The sequence below is a fragment of the Macrobrachium nipponense genome, chromosome 6 (assembly GCF_015104395.2).
Source record: "Macrobrachium nipponense isolate FS-2020 chromosome 6, ASM1510439v2, whole genome shotgun sequence".
Classification (NCBI taxonomy): Eukaryota; Metazoa; Arthropoda; class Malacostraca; order Decapoda; family Palaemonidae; genus Macrobrachium; species Macrobrachium nipponense.
The window spans coordinates 81768875-81790520 of record NC_061108.1 but is presented as its reverse complement, the minus strand read 5'-3'; the positions used below and the strand labels follow the sequence as shown (position 1 = coordinate 81790520).

At 36.2% G+C, this 21646-nt stretch overlaps 1 protein-coding gene across 4 annotated transcripts in view; it reads right to left on the bottom strand.

Annotated features, from left to right (window-relative positions):
* Nucleotides 1-3377: 3377 nt before the first annotated feature.
* Nucleotides 3378-21646, bottom strand: part of LOC135216276 (intermembrane lipid transfer protein VPS13D-like) — a 999641-nt gene continuing 981372 nt past the window's right edge. For all 4 annotated transcript variants that reach the window (XM_064251439.1, XM_064251442.1, XM_064251440.1 and 1 more), the window contains one exon: nt 3378-13441. In XM_064251439.1, coding sequence (XP_064107509.1) covers nt 13352-13441 — 90 coding nt within the window. In that variant the 3' untranslated portion in view covers nt 3378-13351. The remainder of the gene's footprint in view (nt 13442-21646) is intronic.

Below are 21646 nucleotides of genomic sequence, written 5' to 3'. Positions count from 1 at the left end.
AATTTTACTATTTATTTACTTAGCAGTCCTGGCTATTTGACCAATTGTGTGAAAGCACTTGTTTGACAGTTTCCATGGGACTCTTATTAATAAGAGACTTTCTAAGTTGTTTCTTTGTAATGTAAAGTAAACTTTGGCTCTCAAATGAAAGCTTCATTACATCAAAGTTAATACAGATTGTTGTGTATAAGTCTTGTAGACGTCTTGCATATTTTTTTCTGATGCTTTTTCTTTTATTTTCAAGACAGGCTTACAGATGGTTATTTAAGGCAATGCAAGCAGTACCTACTACTTGTATTAGCCAACTCATGTATTTGTTGCTTTTACTTCGCAATAGTTTTTGACATGAACTGGTGTGAGAATGTGGCCTGCCATTATTGATTGCTCTCTATGCTGTTAAATATGTAATGGTTCACATTTGTAATATGTGATTTGACATTTCAATAAACTGTTTTAAATTATTCATTTGGAAATATGAATGTTCTTATTTTCAGCAATAGTTATTTCTTGTAAAAAGTCAATATCAAATATCTAAAGGCTTAAGCTGAGCTATTGCAGATTTTAAACCCAAAATCTGGCTTCCTGTGCGTACAGTTAGCAATATTCGAAAAAGTAATGAAACTTTTTCATTCATGGTATTAGTTTAGTGGTTCTTTATACCTTGAGTAAATCTTTACTTTTGTTACGAGTGAAATATGTAATAGCATGGGAATGGTGACTACTTTGTGATTATATGAAGTGAAAAGAATATTTATCTTCATATATGAATTCCAAGTGAACACATATTTCTTAAAAGTATTGTTATTGGATGGGTGTCCTCATTTGAAATCAAACTTTATTAGCTGCTTAAATAAAGCCTAACATGGAGAGAAAACATAACTAATTAGAAGTAAGTAGCTTAGTAGTTATAGTTATTGGTGATTAATTACTTCATAGTTAACTTTAGTCACAGAATAGTTAATGGAATTGTACCATTTTAACTTTTTGACCTGTGTTTCAATGAAACATTGGAAAAAAGGAGGGAATTCTAGCACACAGCAAAATTTTCATAGTAAGTGATGACAATTTTAACGTGTTGTCAGTAGTTCATCAAAACAAATTTTCAGACTACTCTCATCATTGACCTATGATTACGTTAAACTATATCTGAAAATGTTTAAACATTAAATCATAAGCCTTTTGATGTTAATCTTAAAGCGTTATTTTTGGTTTGAAACTTACTGCCAACAGTGTAGCAATGACTAGTTTGTGTTCACTCTTCAGTATGTATTTTCTTGTTCTTTTTCATTTTTTTTATATTTATTTATTTATTTACTGCGATCTATTTTTTCTTAATTGTACTCTGGAGATGTCAAAGTGTATATATGAATGCCATTGTACCTTGTCCTGGAAAGGATTAGCTCCAGTTACATGGTTCTTTGCAGCACAGATAATTCACAATCAGTTTTCATTAGCATGCTCTCCCAGGCCTTCTTTTTCTATTAGATCCTCCATTCCTTCTATGTTCTTGCCAGGTTTACGCTTTCATCATTCAAGTTTTCTTGAATTCCTTCTTTTGTATTCCGAGTCGCTCTTCATCAGTAACGAATTGCAGCTTTATTTAATTACTGAAAATTTTAATCCTGAGAAACTTAGAGGCGACCTAGGTTCTCTGAAATTATTCCTCGATTTGGTCCTGATTTGATTTTTTTACGGTTCGCAAAGGCTTTTATTATCATGTTACAGATATATATATATATATATATATATATATATATATATATATATATATATATATATAATAGTATAGTATATATATACATTCTTTGGCTTTCATTTTAAAATTAATAGATGGCAGTTATCACCAGACTATCATGGCTCTAGTGGGGATTTTATCAGTTGTACATCTATGGTACTTGAATTATAAATCCTTTAGATTTTACTCACTCCAGTAATGCCAACAGTGGTTTTTACAATGCAGGAAACAAGAGAACAAATCCATTTTTGTAATGGCTGAGTGCACCATGGCCACCATTGCTTTGTTCCGAAACAAATTTCCTCATCTGAGCAGAGCTATCACGCAAAGTGATTCTTTACTTTGGTCTTAGAAAAATCTGTTCAGCCCTGTGTAAGTCTGCCTCTAAGAATGCTAGCATCTCCCTAGGTACATACTTTCTGTAATTTAGGGAAGTAAAATTGTTCAAGCCGAGAACCAGCCTTGTAAGAGTTAAATAAACTAGCTCAATGTTCCAGTGAAACTGCTCAGTATTTGTACAGTAATCAAAATCTTTGAGTTTTATCAGTAACCAATATCGATTTCTATTTGAAAGTCTCTTCAGAACACACTCAAGTTAACCGTCTTCCGCATGGTTTGTATTAGTGCTTGTACTACAATGTCACTTGATGTAAAAAGTGAAAACATTTTTAAGGTTAGAAGGATCGTGTATCAGTAGTTTTAACTTTGGCTTTTGACCTGTAATTTTATGCTTGCATAAACCAGCGTAAAGGCATACTAGTTGAAAAGTGGTAGATTTTTATCTGTGAAACGTTTTGGGAATATCAAACCATTGATTTACAAAAGCTATTTTTGCTTGTCTTTGGTAGGTCAGGGGTAATGAAAAGTAAGGTAACTTGAGTATCTGGTGCCTTATAATTGTTGGTAATTATTTGCTTTGTTAGTCAACTTTTAAAGAAGTAATTTTTACCACATATAATATTTATAACACTGAATTGCCGAGCTCCATTATTACCACATACAATCATGGTATTGCTGCTTTACATATTGACATTATTTTTGGTTGTGGGTAATAATTTAACCCACACACCAGTCTGGTAACTGTCTTGACCTTTTTAGTCAGAGATGGGACATGAACTGGATTGTGAATAGTGTATGTGGTTAGTGGGATATGAGGCTGAAATCCAGTAAAACAAAAACACTATTGATAGACTTTGTACAGATTTTCCACCCAATCCTTCAGGTGGATGGGTCTCTGCTGAGTGAGTGATGCTCAACTATTCTAGGTATAACTTGACTACCATCTTACTTTTGAGGAAATTCCAATGAAAGTTTTGGCAAATGCTGTGTGAAATTTGGTTATTGTTCCCAAGGCCTCATATTTATAACTGGCAAAATCAGTGCAATCTGTTTTAGATAGTTTGTTTTTCCTTGACTAGAAAAGACTGTTCTTTAGATCATTTGTTTTTCTTTGACTAGAAAAGACTGTTCTCCAGTGTGGATGTCTGCTTCTGCCACATTTATCTCTTTCAGATAGAGTGGTTCATGGTGGTAGGTGTTTGTGTCCTAATATTAGTGGTTATGACTAGAACCATTGAGTTTTTCATTCTGAATGAATTTTGTTTTCAATGTAATTGAACTGGGAATTAGTGAAAGAACTGTCTTACAACTTTATACTGTTCTTCTATTGCTTCTATTGTATGGTAATGCATCTTTACACATGTACACTGATTAAAATACAACTTGTACAAAAGTAAACTTACATTTACTAAGAAAACCTCTTCATCTTTCTACAAAACTATTTGCATTGTTAGGAGTAGATTTACTAATAACAAAAACTCTTTGGCTAGAATAATGTACTATTAAAATTAAAAACAAAAATCAAAAGAACCGAAAGGAAAACCTGGAAGCCAAACTACTAAAATATCAACAAATACACGACTGGCTTCTTAAATGACCTAGGAGCTATTCAAGCCACACAATCAGTTCTAAAACTATGAACTGACACATCGTACAGCTTTGAACATCATAACAAAAACAATTCAAGCACACAAAAACAAAAGACTATTAATTAAGAAGTGTCATAATGTGGAAGACTACTAAAATTTCTATTCATTAGTGATAATGTTCAAAGTGATATACAATATATATCTTCCTTATGGAAATTACACCTCTCATAAATATAATCTATATACAGCAATTATATTATTAATGTGCATATCAATATTCTTTCAAAAGCACCAGTTTCTTATTAAAGGGAAGCATTACATCTGACTACACAGCATTTCATTTAGAGGCACTAATATGGGTGACAGCAACTTACTGTTGCCTCAACTTTATGATTATTTATAAATACAAAATCTCTTCATGTCAACGCATTATATACTAAATCTTACAATAAATGACCAAATGCATATGAAAGGCTATGACCTCGTATTATTATTATTATAAGAATAGTTTAACCAGACCACTGAGCTGATTTTCAGCTCTCATATGCATATGAAAGGCTATGACCTCGTATTTATGCAAATAAATTCATTAATCATTCTCCATGAAATGTGCTCAAAAGCAAAAAATGCTGTACCTTGTCAAGTATGGTACTCTCATTTATCATTTTCATAAATATCAAGACCATCACCTTAATTCTGTACTGTCTTTCTTTATAAACAGCCAGCATATATTCTTAAGATTTCAGTAAGAAGTGAACACTAATTTATCATTTTAAAAATATCTTTAGATGGCATGGACATTACTTTTATGATTTTTCTCAGAGAGTATTGTATGTTTATCTAAGAAAACACAGGAATTGTTTAAGCAAACAATTAAAAGTACTGAAAAAGAAACAAACTAAAGTAGATATATTCAGTTTTCAATTAAGTAAATAGACACTACAGCATTAAACAAGTTCATGACCTAAGAAACAAGTATTGCCTCTCAAAATCCATTGAACAAGTTTGAATTTTATGCCTAGATAAATGTTCTATATAAACCTCAAAATTATTTGAATAAACAAAACTTGTACATAAAAATACTGAAAATAAGAAGTTATATTCAGGTAGTCGCTAAGATCTGAGTAACATTTATCAATTTCTATTTTACTGGAATAAGACTGACAACTAATTTAAAATATTTATAAAATTATTGGTCACTGATCTGAGATATGATATTCACACTCATTCACATTACACTGGCAGCACAGATATAAAGCACATAGTTAGGTACAAAGAACACTGGATACACAAGTGAAGTGGTAAAATAGCAAAAAACAGTGATTTTACAGTGGATGGTCCCTAATCTTTTAGACCAACTTAACTTATTTCAAAGTTACCAGCCACGATTCTCAATACTACTATCATATAGTAACTTTGTGGAAAATTTCATTACTGACAATCTTGCAACATAAGAGTTTGATGAAAATAGCAATATCTAATACTGCTGCTGCCGACACAAACTTATCAGTTTGAAAGTACTAAATACTATAATGTATTACTATAAATAATAATAAAATACACATTGATGCTAACTTCCACACAATATATACAAAAGGTAACTCAAATAAAAAACAAAAACAGGTAATAACACTCACTCTTCAAGATAAGTAGCAGATGCTCATCAAATAACAAGATAAGTAGCTGAAAATTAGACTACAAAGTATTTTGCTAACAAAACCTATTGTTTTGATTTACAAAAATGACCTGACTAAGCTCATTATGCCTTTTCACAAAGGGTAAGATCAAGACAATAGAGAGGGGGCACAAACATAAATCTACTGAACTTCCTAAACCTGTAATAATATTATAACTATATTACAGAGCATTAGCACATAACACAATGCCAAACCAAAATGACTACCTTGGAAAATTGTGAAACAAATTATGATAAAAAAATTGGACCAATTATTCAAGGGACTGAATGTGTTCAAAAACCCAATATAATGGCTTTATTTACCAAAAGTTTGACTCTTGTAAAGACTTGCCATACAAATGGAAATGTGTGCGCATAAAGCTGTATCCATTAATACTGTATAAACACTAACAACCTGTGTTAATCAAGTTCCTATTGGCTACTCAGATACCAAAACTTATTTACATGATAGTATTTATCATACAGCATGTGCAATATACTATACAATTTTTATGAATTACCATACATAAGGGTTTTTACCTAATGCAGCTACTAGCATAAACCTAACTTACCATTTCATTTATTTTTTACTCTCTGTGTTTCTAGCTTAATTCTTGTGATGTTAGTGCTCATATGCATCATTAGCTCTCAACCTCCCAAAATGTGCATGCTAGTATTCATATCTGATACTACAATTTCAAACTGACTGAAGATACGTATTTTATAGCATGACTTGTAATGTGGTAAAACATATGAAAACTTATTAGGTACTTGAACTACTGCGATTACAAGATACTTACTGATACAAATTTATGAGAGACTAGATTGAAAAAAGCTTTCTCCAACCTCTCTCTTACAAATGAACTTGCACAATCATATGAATGTGTAATTGTTTAACTAAAAGTGTCTTACTTTCTTCCTCTCTCTCTCTCTCTTTCATCCAAGTCTATTACTGATAGTGTAATTTCAAGTCTATTAGACATTTGACAGAAATGCAGTAGTATATTGTTATTTAAATTGTATGCTATAAAAATATGCAATTGCTACATTGTACAAAATATGCTATACTATTTGAATTTGCAACTGTTTCAAAGTGAATATCTGTTAACCTATAATTTCTCTTTGTATATTACTGATGCTATAATTGAAATATATAAAGACACATAGGATGTACACTTAAATGGACACACAATAAATATTCTATGTTTTTGGAGAATGTGTCTGTCAGGGGGAGGGAAGTGAGAATGGAGAATGTAAAAAAATTTAAAAATGGGCAATAGGTAATGAAACAATGCTCAGTAGAAACATATGGCTAATGTATAACAAAGTACACTGAAATTTATTGTTACTTTAGATAATAGTTAGTGACAACTGCAACTGTATACTAGTACAGTACAGTAGCTAATTTAAAAAACTTATAAAACATTCCCTTCCTCGGACTGTACATATTAAGTTATATTTCTGTATGAGCTGTTTTACAGATTACTCATATAATGAAGAAGAATGTTTCAAATTGCAAAATTGTAAAGTGTTTTATTATAGTAATGGCATTTATATCTGTCAAGTCTTACTTTGTTATAAGAGATCACGGTAGTCTGTTCATGTCTGAGGGCAAGATTTGTTAACAGTCACCAAAACCAGTTGCTCAGAGCAGTATTAAACTTCTACACTTGGCCTTCATCTTTTAAGGCATAACATAAATTTCCAATCTGTTTTATTTTAAGTATTCATTATGTTGGCAAAAAACAGTATGTATTTCACATGGCCGCAACTCTCGTCAAATTTTTTTTTCATCTTACTCCCATTCAAGAAATCTAAAATTAAAAGACAATACATAGTGCACTATAGTACTCTGCAGTTATCAACAAGACATGTTCACAGCAATTATACTGAGAAAGCGCAATATGGAACACAATAACACCTCAACTTATCATATTTCCTTATTTATCAGCTACCTGATGATTTGATTTACATAGATTTTTGGCATTATGCCAAGCTCTGGGGCAACTAAGGCCATTCAACACAGTAAATAACAAAATGGGCTGTTTTCAGCGTTTTTATAGGGGGTCCAACTATTCGCCGATTCTAACTATTCACCGGAGTGTGTGTGTGTGTGTGTGCGTCTGGTACGCATCCCATACCCCATGCGAATACGGGGGACCACTGTACTATACATATACAACAAAACTTGTGCTTGTACACATATAACAAAATTATTGCCATCTAAACTCCAATCATGAGAAATGGATATGTTTAGTATTTTACTGCAAAATGTACACCTCATACACAAACAACCACATAACATCCAGGGAGATGAAAGTAACATCCTTATCTTCCCTCATAATTGTGAAAGTTCTGCAGAAAAACAGTTGAAAAAGCATGAAAATCATTTACCAACTTTTAATTTGATGCAGACCTTACATAAGAAATGCTAGTCTACAATACATAACAGTTAGTTACACAATTCAAAAAATATATTAGTTCACAGTTTTCCTTCAGTATCAGTTTTAATTACCATCATTACCAACTAGTAAAGCTGCCAGTGTAAAACAATACAATTCAGTAAAACTCATCTGTGTAACAAAAGTGAACTGTAGCCCTGAGTCCTTTTTCATTCTTCAAAATTTTTATCTGATAATATACAGTATTTGCAAATGACTATTTTGGCATCCCTCCTGTCAAGTCAACAAATTATCCTCTATTATACCACTGCATATTTTCTAGCAATTTTGATACTGATCTTGCTCTTTCCAAAGAGTTATTTCCACCTACATACAAATATTTTGTATTCTGCATCAGTGTATGGTTTGTGTCCTGATAAAATAATTAAAAACCCATTTTATATAAGTAAGAAAATAAGATGGATTTAGGCTATTTCAATAAAATGAAAACCTTATTCAAGAGTGAACTGCTGTAGGGGCAACTAGTAGCCACAAAACATTCCCAAGGAATACACTGCATTCAGCTATCAAGGGTTTGCAGCGGGTCTGTGAGCTTCATGCTTTATCTCAATTCAAGTCTTAAAATGAATCCTGAGGTATCAAAAATGTCTAAGAAAATACATAAGGGTTTTGCTCAATACAAAACTGGACATAGTACAGCATTTCAATAATGGTGAATGAAATAAGATATTGTAATAACACTGAACTTGCCTGCCTCATACATTTGTACAATCTCTGAAGAGCTAGAAAGTCTTTTTGAAAGCTGCTAAACTTACTACTGGATATGCTAGTAGCAGTTAGCTATTCTAATAAACAGAAATGGAAAACTTAGGATAAAAGTGATCAAAGTGGAAATGGAAGGTAACCATAGGTTGTCCAAATGATCTTTGAAATGAAAGCAACTTCTTAATGCTACTTCAGCTCATATTAAGTCTACCAAAATTTTCACAGTAAAACAGAAGAAAATCTTAACAAATGATGGTTATTGTCATAAGAAAGTTTTTAACCATAATTTACATCTTGTACTGAAAAAAATTGCCCAGAATTATACTCTTGTATTTCAAAAGATAATAATTGTCAATTGTAATTTTGCTGCACCAAATTGCCACAATAACACTTACATAGAAAAAATGGAATGCATTTTATTGGAACAGTTATTGACAAAGAGGGGAACTTCCAAGCATGGCTGCAAGAGACCTGGTTAGATTACAATAAAAACTTACCAATCAGAAACCTTGGAGGTGCTCTCAATTGGCTAACTGTCTAATTGAGAAATGGTGTTTGGAGGTAAGTGTGCCCTAAAGCAGTGGATAATTTCAAAAGATTCAAACTAACAACAGTAAATACGTGACATTGTCACTGACCAATGAGACTATGTTTGTGGAAATTTACCTAAAAATGACAGATGAAGGGCTAATGTATCTGCAAGAAGAAAAGATAGAAATTGAAACCAAACATGATGGAAAATGACCCAAAAGTGAAGTCATTGTGAACGGAGCATGAAGCACTTGTATGAGATACATTGCTAACATTAGGCTTGAGGTGGAAATTGTTTTGAGTCTTGTGTTATCTGGTTATATTTGGTGCTATTTTTTGCTAAAAATGGTAAAATATATATTAATGATAATTGCTACTTTGCTTTATGCCATTTTGACTTCAAAAAGATTTTGTACAAATGCTTTAGTTTCTAATAACAAGGGAAATCTGTATACTACATGTCTAATTGGCCACCACTGACTAATAAAAGCCTTAAGTCACATTAAATTGGGAGGTGCCAATTTCTAACATTTAAAATATGGAATTAATTGTGGTGCAGTTAATGGTTTTATGAACTTTAACAGCCAAAACTGCATTGTCTGTACCCGAAAGTATTCATACACAGCATACATCACCAGGTGTCAACTTCTAGGGATTGGAAATATGCCTTCAGAGTCTGCCGAGACGTTTATTTAATTTACTTGCTCTGAACTTGCATGGCATGTCAGTTTTGACAACATATGATTTATTTTGGTGTTGCAGTATTCCACTTGAATCACAGTGGGAGCATTTTTGGTCATACAACATATAAATGATGTAAGCTCTCTATATTCACATCAGATTTCAACTTTTAATAGATTTTGACCAAGCAATTTTATTTTTTTTTATTTTTACTGTTACTATACATTACATATCTTCACTTGCCTTCCCAGCATCCTGTTCAATGTGTCTTGCATTATGAACTGTCATGTATATCCAGGAGTGTCAAATTTTCTGTGGGATTCCAGAGGACTTTCTAATTTCAGGGGGGGGGGGGGGGGAATATGTTCTCGGGCCTTTTAGAAGACTTAGGTCATCTTCAGTTATTTTTCATTGTTTTTACATTCTACATTCTAACACCAAATTGGGTCAAAAACAGATTTTCTTTCTAACTTTCTGATTTACAGGGCTGTTTTACCTCAATGGTCTCAAGACTCATAGGATACCTGTTTATTTGCTGTCCTTTCTAGGGAGTCTACAAAACTAATTCTTCACACAATGCAGTTTATCATAATTCATCTACTCAGTTCTTCCACCTTCCATGAACTGTACCTAAAGGATGTATGAATACTTCTCATGCAACCTGCCATACAATTCAAACTAGTTATAGGTACATAATACTCCCAGTCATTAGTATATTAATGGTTGACAATATGCTTACTTTATTTCTACTTGCGAGTAGGCACACTCGCCATACTAACCTCTCCATGTTGTATAAGCAACCAAAACCATGAAGTTTTTAAGTCAACCTTTAAATCATGAGCAGAGAAAAAATAGAGCAGGTTAGAAAAAAAAAAAAAAGGACTCCGAGGCAATTAATATCTTTGAGAGTTACCAAATTCAGCCAAAAAAATCAAAAGCTCTAAAACCTTAAGGGGAATAAACTCCTCTTCAGTATCTTCAGAACTGTACTTTACAAGTCTCTCTCCCACTCCTGTGAAATATCAGTATATCAAAAATATTCATTCTTATTCTTAGAAGAAAATTATTTTTTGCTTGAGTGGAAAAGCAGTTGAATTTTATTACTTCAATAAACCAAAAAGCCCTTATTTCTCATATTTGTGGATTCTTAAAATTCATACTTAATGTTTTTCACAAGATAACCTCAGATAAGAAAAATCCTGAAACTTCGAGTAAAGTCTATGCGGTATGAGATCTTGTTACATGTCAAGAGCAGTAACACATTGACCTTAACTTCTGTACTTGTAATCTACATTATTATGATTATGCCTTGCTATGCTGAAATTTTAGATGTGACATTTTTAGATAAATCTGAACGTTAATTGTAAAGTACAGGATAGTTTAGTTTAGGAGCTATATGGCATTGCTGTTAGCTGTAAGATATCTAGAAAATATTCCAGTACATGCTATAATAATTAGGGCCGTTGTTACTTAACAGGCTAGGTTATTTATCAGAAAGTCAGATCCCCATTGCATCTAATAAGATGAAGTGCTACTATACAGGTACTCAAAACCTTGTTCGCCAAGCTTCTAAGGTACAGCTTGTCTTTGTTCCTCACAAAATTAATTTTTCTTTATTTAACTCCTCTATTTGTTCTATTTGTAAAGTGCTTTACATGGTCTTTTTGAGTTGAAATGACAAAACAAGCAAACTTTTGTAGCTCCTTTCCTTATTTTGCTAATGACTATATTTTTCCACAAATATTTCTGCCTTCTTTATCCCCATTTTTCAATAGACATTCAGAAAATTCATTCCTTGCCAGATGGTAATTAAAATGAGAATGGAATATCTGTTTTACACACGTAAAATATAATTTAGAAGTAGTCTATGATCACACATCATTCCCTTCACTCTTGTAAATTCAGTACTCAAGACTTTCCCTAAATTCTTTTGAATATGCTAAGTATCAACTTCCATTACATCTTCCAGAAAAATATTGTCAAAGAAACAAAAAATCAAAGCCTAAGAGATTGTAAATACTGTATTAATGTAAAAGGCAAATGTTTCCTATGGGAATAAGTTAGCCTACTTCAAGAATAAAAATAAATTCAGAAAAATGAATATAAAACTCTTATGTAATATGTACATCATTTTCTATTTTCCCTCCAAATGGAATTCATATTACTGTGATAAAACTTTTAGCTTTTAATTTTCTTCCACAATCATTAATACTGCATTTCCAACACTATCTCAAAATCCATTTTGTTATGTTTTGTTGCCTCCTGCTTTACCAAAACTGGCAAGCCTAAAATCCTTCACTGTCCCCTACCTTGTATGGTAATCATATAAGGTGAGATGATCAATTTTGAACAATTCTTTCCTACATACAAACTGACCTCTTCAAAACAATCAATCAAAATTATATAAGGAAAAACATGGCATAATTTTACTTTCCACAAACACTCCCAGGTGCTCATGTACTATAATACAGAATACTATAAAAAAAAAAAACGCCATCTTTTCCTACCCTAGTTACCCACAAATTCTGATCACTGTAATTCATTCAAGTCTAACTACATAATACACGGTCACAGAGTCTACAGGTCATGTCAATCTGAAAATTGGGAACTTGTCATTCTACAGTTTCTCAGGCTTTAATTTACAATTCCCATAGAGTTAAAGTAAATGAATCTGTTGCTTCTGTATAAATACCTGTCATACTTTGCATTCTTTGGTGTGTTTCATTTCACATACTTAAAATATCTTCCTCTTTCCTGTATCATGGAATACATGTATGTATTTGTATAAATACATGTAAATATCATGAATAAGCAATACGAGTATATAAAGGCAATGAGTAGCTAGAACAAATGAAGAATTAGACAGAAGTATTTGAAGCAAAATCCAGATTAATTTATGATCCAAGATATGGAAAAGATGTGAGGAAAATCTAGTATACCAGAAACTCAAAGAATAAATGAGACTGAAATATTAAATAATCATGGTGCCCCACAAACAGTTCCATATTTTAACAAACCCTGAACAAAACAAATGAAAAGAAGGTGACATATAAAGAACATGGGACTGTAACCGAGGCCATGTTATCAATATATGAAAGTAAGAGCTACAGGTAAATATAAAATGGTTTTCAAATACAATATTTACAAGTCAACAATCCTCAGCTCAAATACTCTTAGAAAAATATTTTTTCTATAACAGTTAGCAGCAGACACACATAATCCTCATCACAATTAACAACTACAACTAAAATAATATGCCAAAAATTAAAAATATTACATTATGATATGTTCAATATCAACATACAACTTTTTCCAATGTCATTCACTTAGCAAAAACAGGAAAAGGATGAGCTATGTCAACTATGTGAATGTAAATTAATAACTGATGAGATGACTATATAAGCACAACAAATGCATATTACTTCCTAATATAAAACAATCTGATATATACAAAGAAGAATTGGGCAATAGCCAATGCAATAAACAATACAAGATTTCTTTTTACAAAATAGTTATATTAATACTATAAATCAAAAACCTTCTTGCATATTTTAAATCATGAAAATAGAACCTTAGGACATCACAGTATAACTTGTATCCCTCTCTTTGAATGATGAGGTAACAAACAAGGACTTCAGTCATCAACAGTCTCCTCTTCTTCACTCAGGAGTGTTTGGCGCAGCTCTTCATGCAGATTTCGAGCATAGTTGATCTGCTGTGCAACCTAAGAGTCAGATATAAATTAGTAGCATTGCTTAAAACATCAATTACAATTTTCATTACATAATACATTAAAAAGCTAAAAAAACTGGTTTTGACGTAGGAAAAACTTATTTTTGGTAGTTGCTGTTGAGCACTAGAGGATTACCCTTACCATGGTCTATCCAGAGCTCCATGGTGACCAGACAAATGTCAAAGAATTCTCTTATCCTGTCTTTTGGCCGGGTATTGTGGCATAATGATAAACATTATAACACGTGATAGAATTTAAATGGACTCAGGATAAGAGGGCATTTTCTATTATCCTCAGCAAACACTTATACCCAGTTTACCTATGTACTATGTCAAAACTGCATGAAGAGGAAGTGGTTAAGCGCATACACACCGTCAATGATTACATACGACCAAAATCCAACCAAGACGCCATTCCTTTCTGTAGGTCAATGTAGGATGATCTCTTACCTAAATCCCATGTTTTTTTGTCAGGGATGTGGGAGGGTTTTGAGGACTCAACAGCGACTACCAAAAATAGGTTTATCCTACGTCAAAACCTGTTTTTTGATAGTGTAGGCACTGTCTCGTCCTCAAGGAGCTTTACAAAGAAACTGACAGGTGACGAAAAGCTCTTGAATTTTAAATCCAGCAACCCAAAAATATCTTTGATCCAAGGTCAAGCCACTAAGTTTGAGGCTCCACTCTTTATTCCAAATACCTTTAGGTTTGGTAGCAAAGGTCTGGTAGCAAAGAACAAGAAACTAAGTGCAAACTCTCATTCTTTAGGTTGAAGTTCTGTGGTGACTTACCTAAGCATGCTGGGCATGGTTGCAGTATTGTCAAACCTTCCCAAGTGACAGTTAGCATACCTGCCTGTTAGGAAGACCTGTACTTTGTCACTGTAACGCCTATGGGTCAAGACTGCCCATGCCACCTATCGATACAAAGTGCAGTAAAATTTGTTCAAGCTCATGGTAAATGTTGCTATAGTATAGGAAAAAACAGATCTTTTGGGATGCCTGCCATGACCTGTAGGTAAAACCTTAAGTGCTTGAACTGGGCATAATGTTTTATATGCTAATTCAAGTTTACTTAGAATAGGAAATTTCCTTCTTAAAGGAATCCCATTCTTGGCCAGGAATAACAGACCAGAGGACAATAATAACTGGTCATCAGCTGTTTATGTGATGTATTGTTCCTGTCTAAGAGAGCCCAGTTTGCTAATAAGAGATCCTGATGCTAATGCAACCAGAAGCTTGCATACTGTAACTTGTGAGTTGTGGTTGTATCAGATCCACTGAATTGTGGGTCTGATCGAAGTCTAAGCATCATATTCATGGACAAAGTGATTGGAACCCTTCTAGAGCAGATCTTTGTAGTGCAAAGGACTGCAGAAGGGAAGTGACAGCTTATATACTAGAGTCAATTTACGAAATCGTACAAAAATAGTTCCGTTTAATGCTGCCTTGTGTTTTATGATTGTTGTAACTGCCAGGCATTTGTTTTCAAAAAGGGATAAGAAATTTTTAAAATGTTTCCATAGACTTTTTTACAGGCTCTCGTTATGGATCTAATGTAACTGGTACATATCTTCCATACATACTAGTATTGCCAGATATATGAAGTCTGTCATTTTTGCACTGAGTACCTACCAATGTTGGACGAGTAATTTTCACAATATACAGATATTTAACCCTGGATAGGTTTCGCTATTTTGGTACCCTGTTAAAGGTGCGTGGAGTCAAGCTCGACCTGAGCGCCCAGAAAAATTTGTGAAAATTCAAAAACTGTAACTATGCTGTACATTTTAATTTCTAGAATCAATTTCACCATTGCCAAACACCACTGAAAAGATAATCATACCTATCTACAAATCAAATATTTATTACAAATAAATATTTGATTTGGTTCTCAGGGATTAATCCTGAGAAAGAAAAGAAGGAAAAAACATAAAAAATATTACACTTTAATTGTTGTTAATTGAAAAATCTTTACTTTCAGCAAAAATACTTTTCCTTTTTTGATTCCGTACATAAATTTATCTTTGTTGTGTCCAATTTGGGCATTCAACATGTAAATGATGCACTGTCATGGGTGTTTGACATCTATTACACTTTATTGGGTCAGCATGTGGTGTTGACATCAAGTGACCATGCAAGAATCTTGTGTATCCTATATGGAGCCTTGTTAGGATTACTTCTTTTGATCTTTCTTTTTGTGAAGACGTCCTCCATGCATACACTTCAGTTTTTATATTTTTAAATTTATTTGTGGTTGGCACTAAGGCCATTTCTCTTTTCCAATCTTGGTATATCAATGGTTTGACAATGTTATCCAGTCTGACACTGGGGCATGTGTAATTGTTAGAGGGATAGTAGATGATCCATGTCCTGCAGCAACTTTTCCCAGGAAACTGCCAAGACCAAGTAATTGTCGAGGTACCTCAGCGAACAGATCCCCTGAGCATGGGCCCAACTTGACACGAGAGAGGACCCTTGTGAACACTTGAGGAGGGGCTGTTGTCAGCCCGAAGCATAGGACTTTGAACTTGAAGACCTCGTCCCCAAGAAAGAAGTGAAGGAACTTCCTGGACGTTGGATGAACAGGGATTTGGATGTATGCGTCCCTTAAGTCTATCGACAGCATAAAGTCGCCTTCCCTCACGACTGTCAACACCGAACGCGGGGTCTCCATCTTGAACCGTGCCTACCTGATGAAGTGATTCAAGGTGAATAAGTCAATCACAGGTCTCCATCCTCCCGATGCCTTGAGCACCAAGAAGATGTGACTGTAAAACCCCGGAGACAGACGCAACACTTCCTCTATAGCAACCTAGTCCAGCATCTTCTGCACCTCCTCCCGAAGAGCCAAGAACTTCAGAGAATCTGGAGGATATGCCTTCATGAGCTGCAGTTTGTCCGACAGAGGAGAGAAATCGAATGGCAGTAGGTACCCCAACAGAAAGGAATCTACCACCCACTTCTCCACCCCATAACTCTGCCACTTGGCCCCAAGGCCTGCTAGGCAAACCCCCCCCTCCGGCACAGGAGAGGGAGAGGCGCATAACCTACCGACGGCCCCCTTTACCTCTGCCCCTTGGGCCCCTTCTTGGCCTAAAGGAACAAGAGCGAAAGGGCGTTGCGAAAGGGACTTTGATCCTCTGACCAAGGCTGAGTCGAACGGGAAGGCCCTGCTGAACTCAAAGTCCTCGATGGCCTACCAGGCAACGATCTTCTAGACTACTGCTGGACAGGGGGAGGAGGAGGAGCCGGATGTCTCCGAGGACGAGACTCCAACTTAGACATGGCCTGCTGCACCAGTCTGTCTTTGGTGTCAGCCCAACGCCGGCCTATCCCATTCTAATCAGCAGAGGGTTAGCCCATAAATTAACATTGAGGTTAGCCATATACAAAAAACGCCTTGCCTCAGGACTGCAACAGATTGGCAAGAGAGGATGCAGTCACCAACGCTTCTGGGGACCTGTTGGAAGCTATCTTGGCAATGACCACAGACCAGAAGTCCAGCCAAGAAACTGTGAGCAACATGGAGGCTGCCATAGATTCCATGCTGAGGCATCCTGCGGAGACAAGGACAGACCGACCTCACCTGCTCCCAAGTCAATCCCGACTTTAGGCGATGATGTCTGGGTTAAGATGGCGCGACATCAAAATAGTAGAGTTCATAGCATAGTACTTCCTAGCCCTGTGAGAGGCGGGAGTAGTAGCTTGGCAGAGCCACTAGAGCGAAGCGAACCATCTCGGTCCGAAACAGAGGCATTAACCCTATGCAAGATTAACTGGACGTGCCCCGATAAAGGAAGCTGGAGAGATGATTTGGGATCCTGCATAGCTCCCACCAAGGCTTCCAAGCAAGGAGGAGGGAAGACAACCGAGTCTGAGACCTACTTTCCAAACTGTTGAACCCACGAATGAGATCAACAACTTCTGAAAAGGAAGACAAAAACTCTTGCGTGTCTCCCTCCTCCTGCTCCAGCAAAGGAGACCGACTATGAGAAGGATGTGTAGGCTCCTCTAAGGCACCTTCCCCATTACAATTAACGGAAGGATCAGCAGCCAAACAGCCCGAAACACCTACAAACCTGTCTGGGCTGGGTCCACGCGTCAGCTCCCGAGATGAACCCACTATAACACTAGGAACATCACTACATTCTCCTCTAACAGATGATTCATTAACATGTCCGTGAATGGTCACGGGCGTGGCCGACTTACGAACGTGAGTAGGAGAGGAATTCCAAACACTCGAGATTAAAGGAGAATCCTCGAACTCTTAGAAGCATCAGTGAGAGGGGCAGGCAAACACTCCTGCTGCAGCAACTTCACGCTCACCACCTTCGACCTATTGACAGGTGCCTTGAGATCCTTATGGCGACGAATAGGCCTTGGAGAAGAAGGAGCACTTGTATCCCATGCACGGACAGAGGAGGTTGCAACACGCTCGCAATGTGCATGGACGGGGGAGGTTGCAACACACTCAGGACGTGCACAGATGGGAAAGTTGCAACACACCCTCGATTTGATGCAGAGGACGAAGCAGCCACTGCAGATTACACAGGGGAAGATACACCAACACTCCCCAAAATGCCAACACTCGAGAACACATCCGCGTAGTTCCTCCCTCGTAGGCAAAGAAAGAGCAAAGTCCTTAGCCTTTCAACTCTGATACGCTGACGTGGCATAGAGGGGGAAGAGGGAGAAGACAGTACTGGTTCCTAAGTGATCTCTTCGCAGGAGGCGGGGACAAAGCAAAGCATTTCTTCCAATCCTCCCAACCGACAAGGCAGCCAACTTAACATCCAAAACAGAGTCCAACCTCTTAAGCACTGCCTGGCATATAACCTCAGACTGATCTGCAAGAGAAGGCTCCGATGACATGGAAGGGAGAAGCAGCGAACTGAGTGGCAGAGATGACATCACGACTGAGAGAGGCAGTGCTCAGATGATGACTGGGAGCGACGTCATTGATGGGAGTAACGTCACAAGTGGTGAAGATGTCACGGCTTCCCCTCAGTGTGAAGGGGAAGAGACACCACTGGAGGAGGAATACACAACGACGGATCCCGTGACGTCATCAATGGGGCAGTTGCAACAGCTTCCCTCCGACTCGAAGAAGCGGCAACAGTCACTGGCGGAGCAATACAAGATGGCTGACCTCGGCTACCCAAGAAGACAAGGCTGGAAGAGGGGGGATGGCCTGACCAGCCTCAGGAGGAGGGGGGGGGGGGGGGGGAGCAAGCCTCCAAAAAGTGCGCAAGCAACCCCTCCAAGGACGGGGTACCCCCTAGCCCAAGCGTCTTCCAATCGCCTCCATCTTGGAAGCCTCCAACTCTGGAAGAATAGAGAATGAAGAAAAAAAAAGCCTCCCCCTTCCCGGGAGTCAAATTAATTCCCAAAGAAGGAGCGACATTACAAACATCAGCCTGGTGGCCTCCCTATACTTCCAGCGATGAATCAATGGAAGAAAAGGAAGGAGACACAGGAACAACTCTACTGTGGGGGTTGAATACTGCAGAAGATGAGGCATCAGGAAGGGGCAAAAAAAACCTTCCCATGAAGGGAGAGTCGAAACCCTCCGATGTTCTCTCTTGCTAAAAAACAACTTCTACTCCTTTTTAGGCCTTGTCCGGCATTCCGTGCAAGGATCGTTAGCACAAAAATTAGAATGGCACCTACTGCACGAGATGAGGGGGGGTCAGTCACTGCCAAAGCCAAAAACGATAACACGGAAAACCTGGAATTCTGGGGCACACATGTTGACGAGGCCAAGAGGGAGCAGACGAAGCCATAATATCAACCAAACACACACACACACACACAAACACAGAAAACACAAGCGAAACGGGCAATGAACCGGGTAAAGGTCATGAGAGGTAAACACACTCTCGCCAAGGCGGTCTAAGAAAAGACTGGAAAGACTGATGCGTGATCATGGGTGAATGGTCTTTGACCATCCTTCACCCGATCTACACATGCGTTGCCAGATATCACAAGATTCCTTGTTTTCATCAGTTTTTTAAACAAATCCAGGTAGGCGCTAGAAATTATCCTATTGTTAAGACCGAAGGTTTGTTCGCGTATGAACAAAGAAAAATTATGTTTAAGATCATCTTTCTAAAACTATTTAATCATCATTAAAAATACAACTGTTGGGGGCATGTAAATAAACCCAGATGTGGCAAAGGAAATGTGTAAGTGACATGGGAGTTGGGAGTGAAAGAGCTGATATGGAGTTTGGTCTGGAAAACAAGATTGTTCAGTATGCTATTAATGGAACATTTGTGGGTGTAGTAGTCTCACTTATGAGAAATGAAGCTGCCTTCAGCCTCAGTCAAGACATGGAATAGATCAGCATATGGTGTAGTCAGTGGGGCATGAGGCTGAACTACAGTAAAATGAAAACACTATTGATCCAACCTCCCCTTTATGTGATGGAACTTTGCTGAATGAGTCTGAAACTTTAACTATTCTAGGTGTAACTTTTGACTAACATCAAACCTTTGAGAAACATCTAATGAAAGTTTCAGTACGTGCTGCACGAAAGTTAGGTATTGTTCGTAAGCCCTCATATATTTACAACAGTGACAAAATCAGTGCAACCTGTTTTAGGCCATTTGTGCTTCCTTCACTAGAATACTGTTTTCCAGTGTGGATGTCTGCTTCTGCCAGAGAGTTATTACTTTTAGATAGAGTGGTTCGTCGCTTTTTAGTCACTTTTTCATAAAATGCATTTCAACAGAGATCTTTCTCATTCACAATTGATCTTGATCTCCTTTGTCTGCCGAGAGCAACAAAATTTGCTGTACAGCAGTGCCAATACACAGTAAGTGAGCCTCGCTGTCGAACTTCTCAGTTCCAGAGGTCCATTATTCTCACACAGTTGGACTATGGAACAGCCTCCCAGAGGATGTCTTGCAATTGGACCTTTGGAAGTTTGAGCAAAAATACAATACATAACTACCTTAATACTATTCTCCTTGCATTTTAATACATTTTTATCTATTTATTAATTCATTTTTTCCTTTTTTATTAAGTGGAATCTCTACTTTCTGTATTTCCCTTTACTTCCTCTTACTTTTAATTAACACCTTATTCTTTGGAAGCTTGAATTTCAAGTCAATGGCACCTGTGGGCTTGTTCCATATGAATAGGCTCCATCTTCTGAATAGTGATAATTAAAGGGAAAATCCCCTTTTCTGATGAAGGAACTATTTCATATTAAATACTATGCCTGATTCTTACACTTGACATTTACCTAGAAGTCAGCAAACATCCTAGATGGTCATATTTTTACCTACACCATAGAACAAATAAACTACTCTCTCTACATGGCCTGAAAATTATTTTAGTGGCCCTCATTAAAAAAGCAGACCCTCACTTCTTTCCTAAGTCGTATAACATCCAAAAGATGAGTATGTCATTAACTTTCTGCAAAATGTTTTCTTCAAAGAAGTCTTGGAGTGTACAGAGTGTACAGATGATGTAGAGGCAGTATTCCTGAGCTGGTGAATACACAATAACCCCTAGCCTTGTCAATACCACGTAAGAGTAATCACTCAATATGCTTAAAAACAACACCCATCACACTTTAAGCTGAAAACTTTAAGAAGCAATTTTTATTTTTTCCCAATAAATAAACTTTGAAAAAAAGAGGCGCCTTCTTTTTCTCTCTCATAAATGACAGTCCACTAGGTAGATAGCCTATCTGATTACCCACAGCCTACCAAGGTTTTATCACCATTATACAGCAACTCTCTTAGCATTTGTTACCAAATTGTATTACCATACATGAGATACCATCTGTGTCTGTGTGAAGTACTGAACTAGGCTAGGTGGTACACTCACAGTAACCATTTGCATAATTCAAATAAGCTATTACAGCTGTATTTAAGGGTAACAAAACTGATATTTTACTTGCTGAACCCATTATTACTATATTACTATCCACTGACATTATCATTTTTATTTTTGTACATAAATGTAAAATGGGTATAGAAAAGTAAACTAACAAACCTTATGCTAAAGTAAAATCCTTAAAAAATCTCAAAACTGCTGTTTTCCCTGATTCGTTTCTTTACTTCTTGCTTGGTGTTGTTTACATCAGTTCTTTGGTAAGTGCTTTTAATTGTAAGAGATGGTTATGAATTGTTACATAAGCCAAACATTTATAACATTGTATGAAGTCAAGCTTAAGACAATAT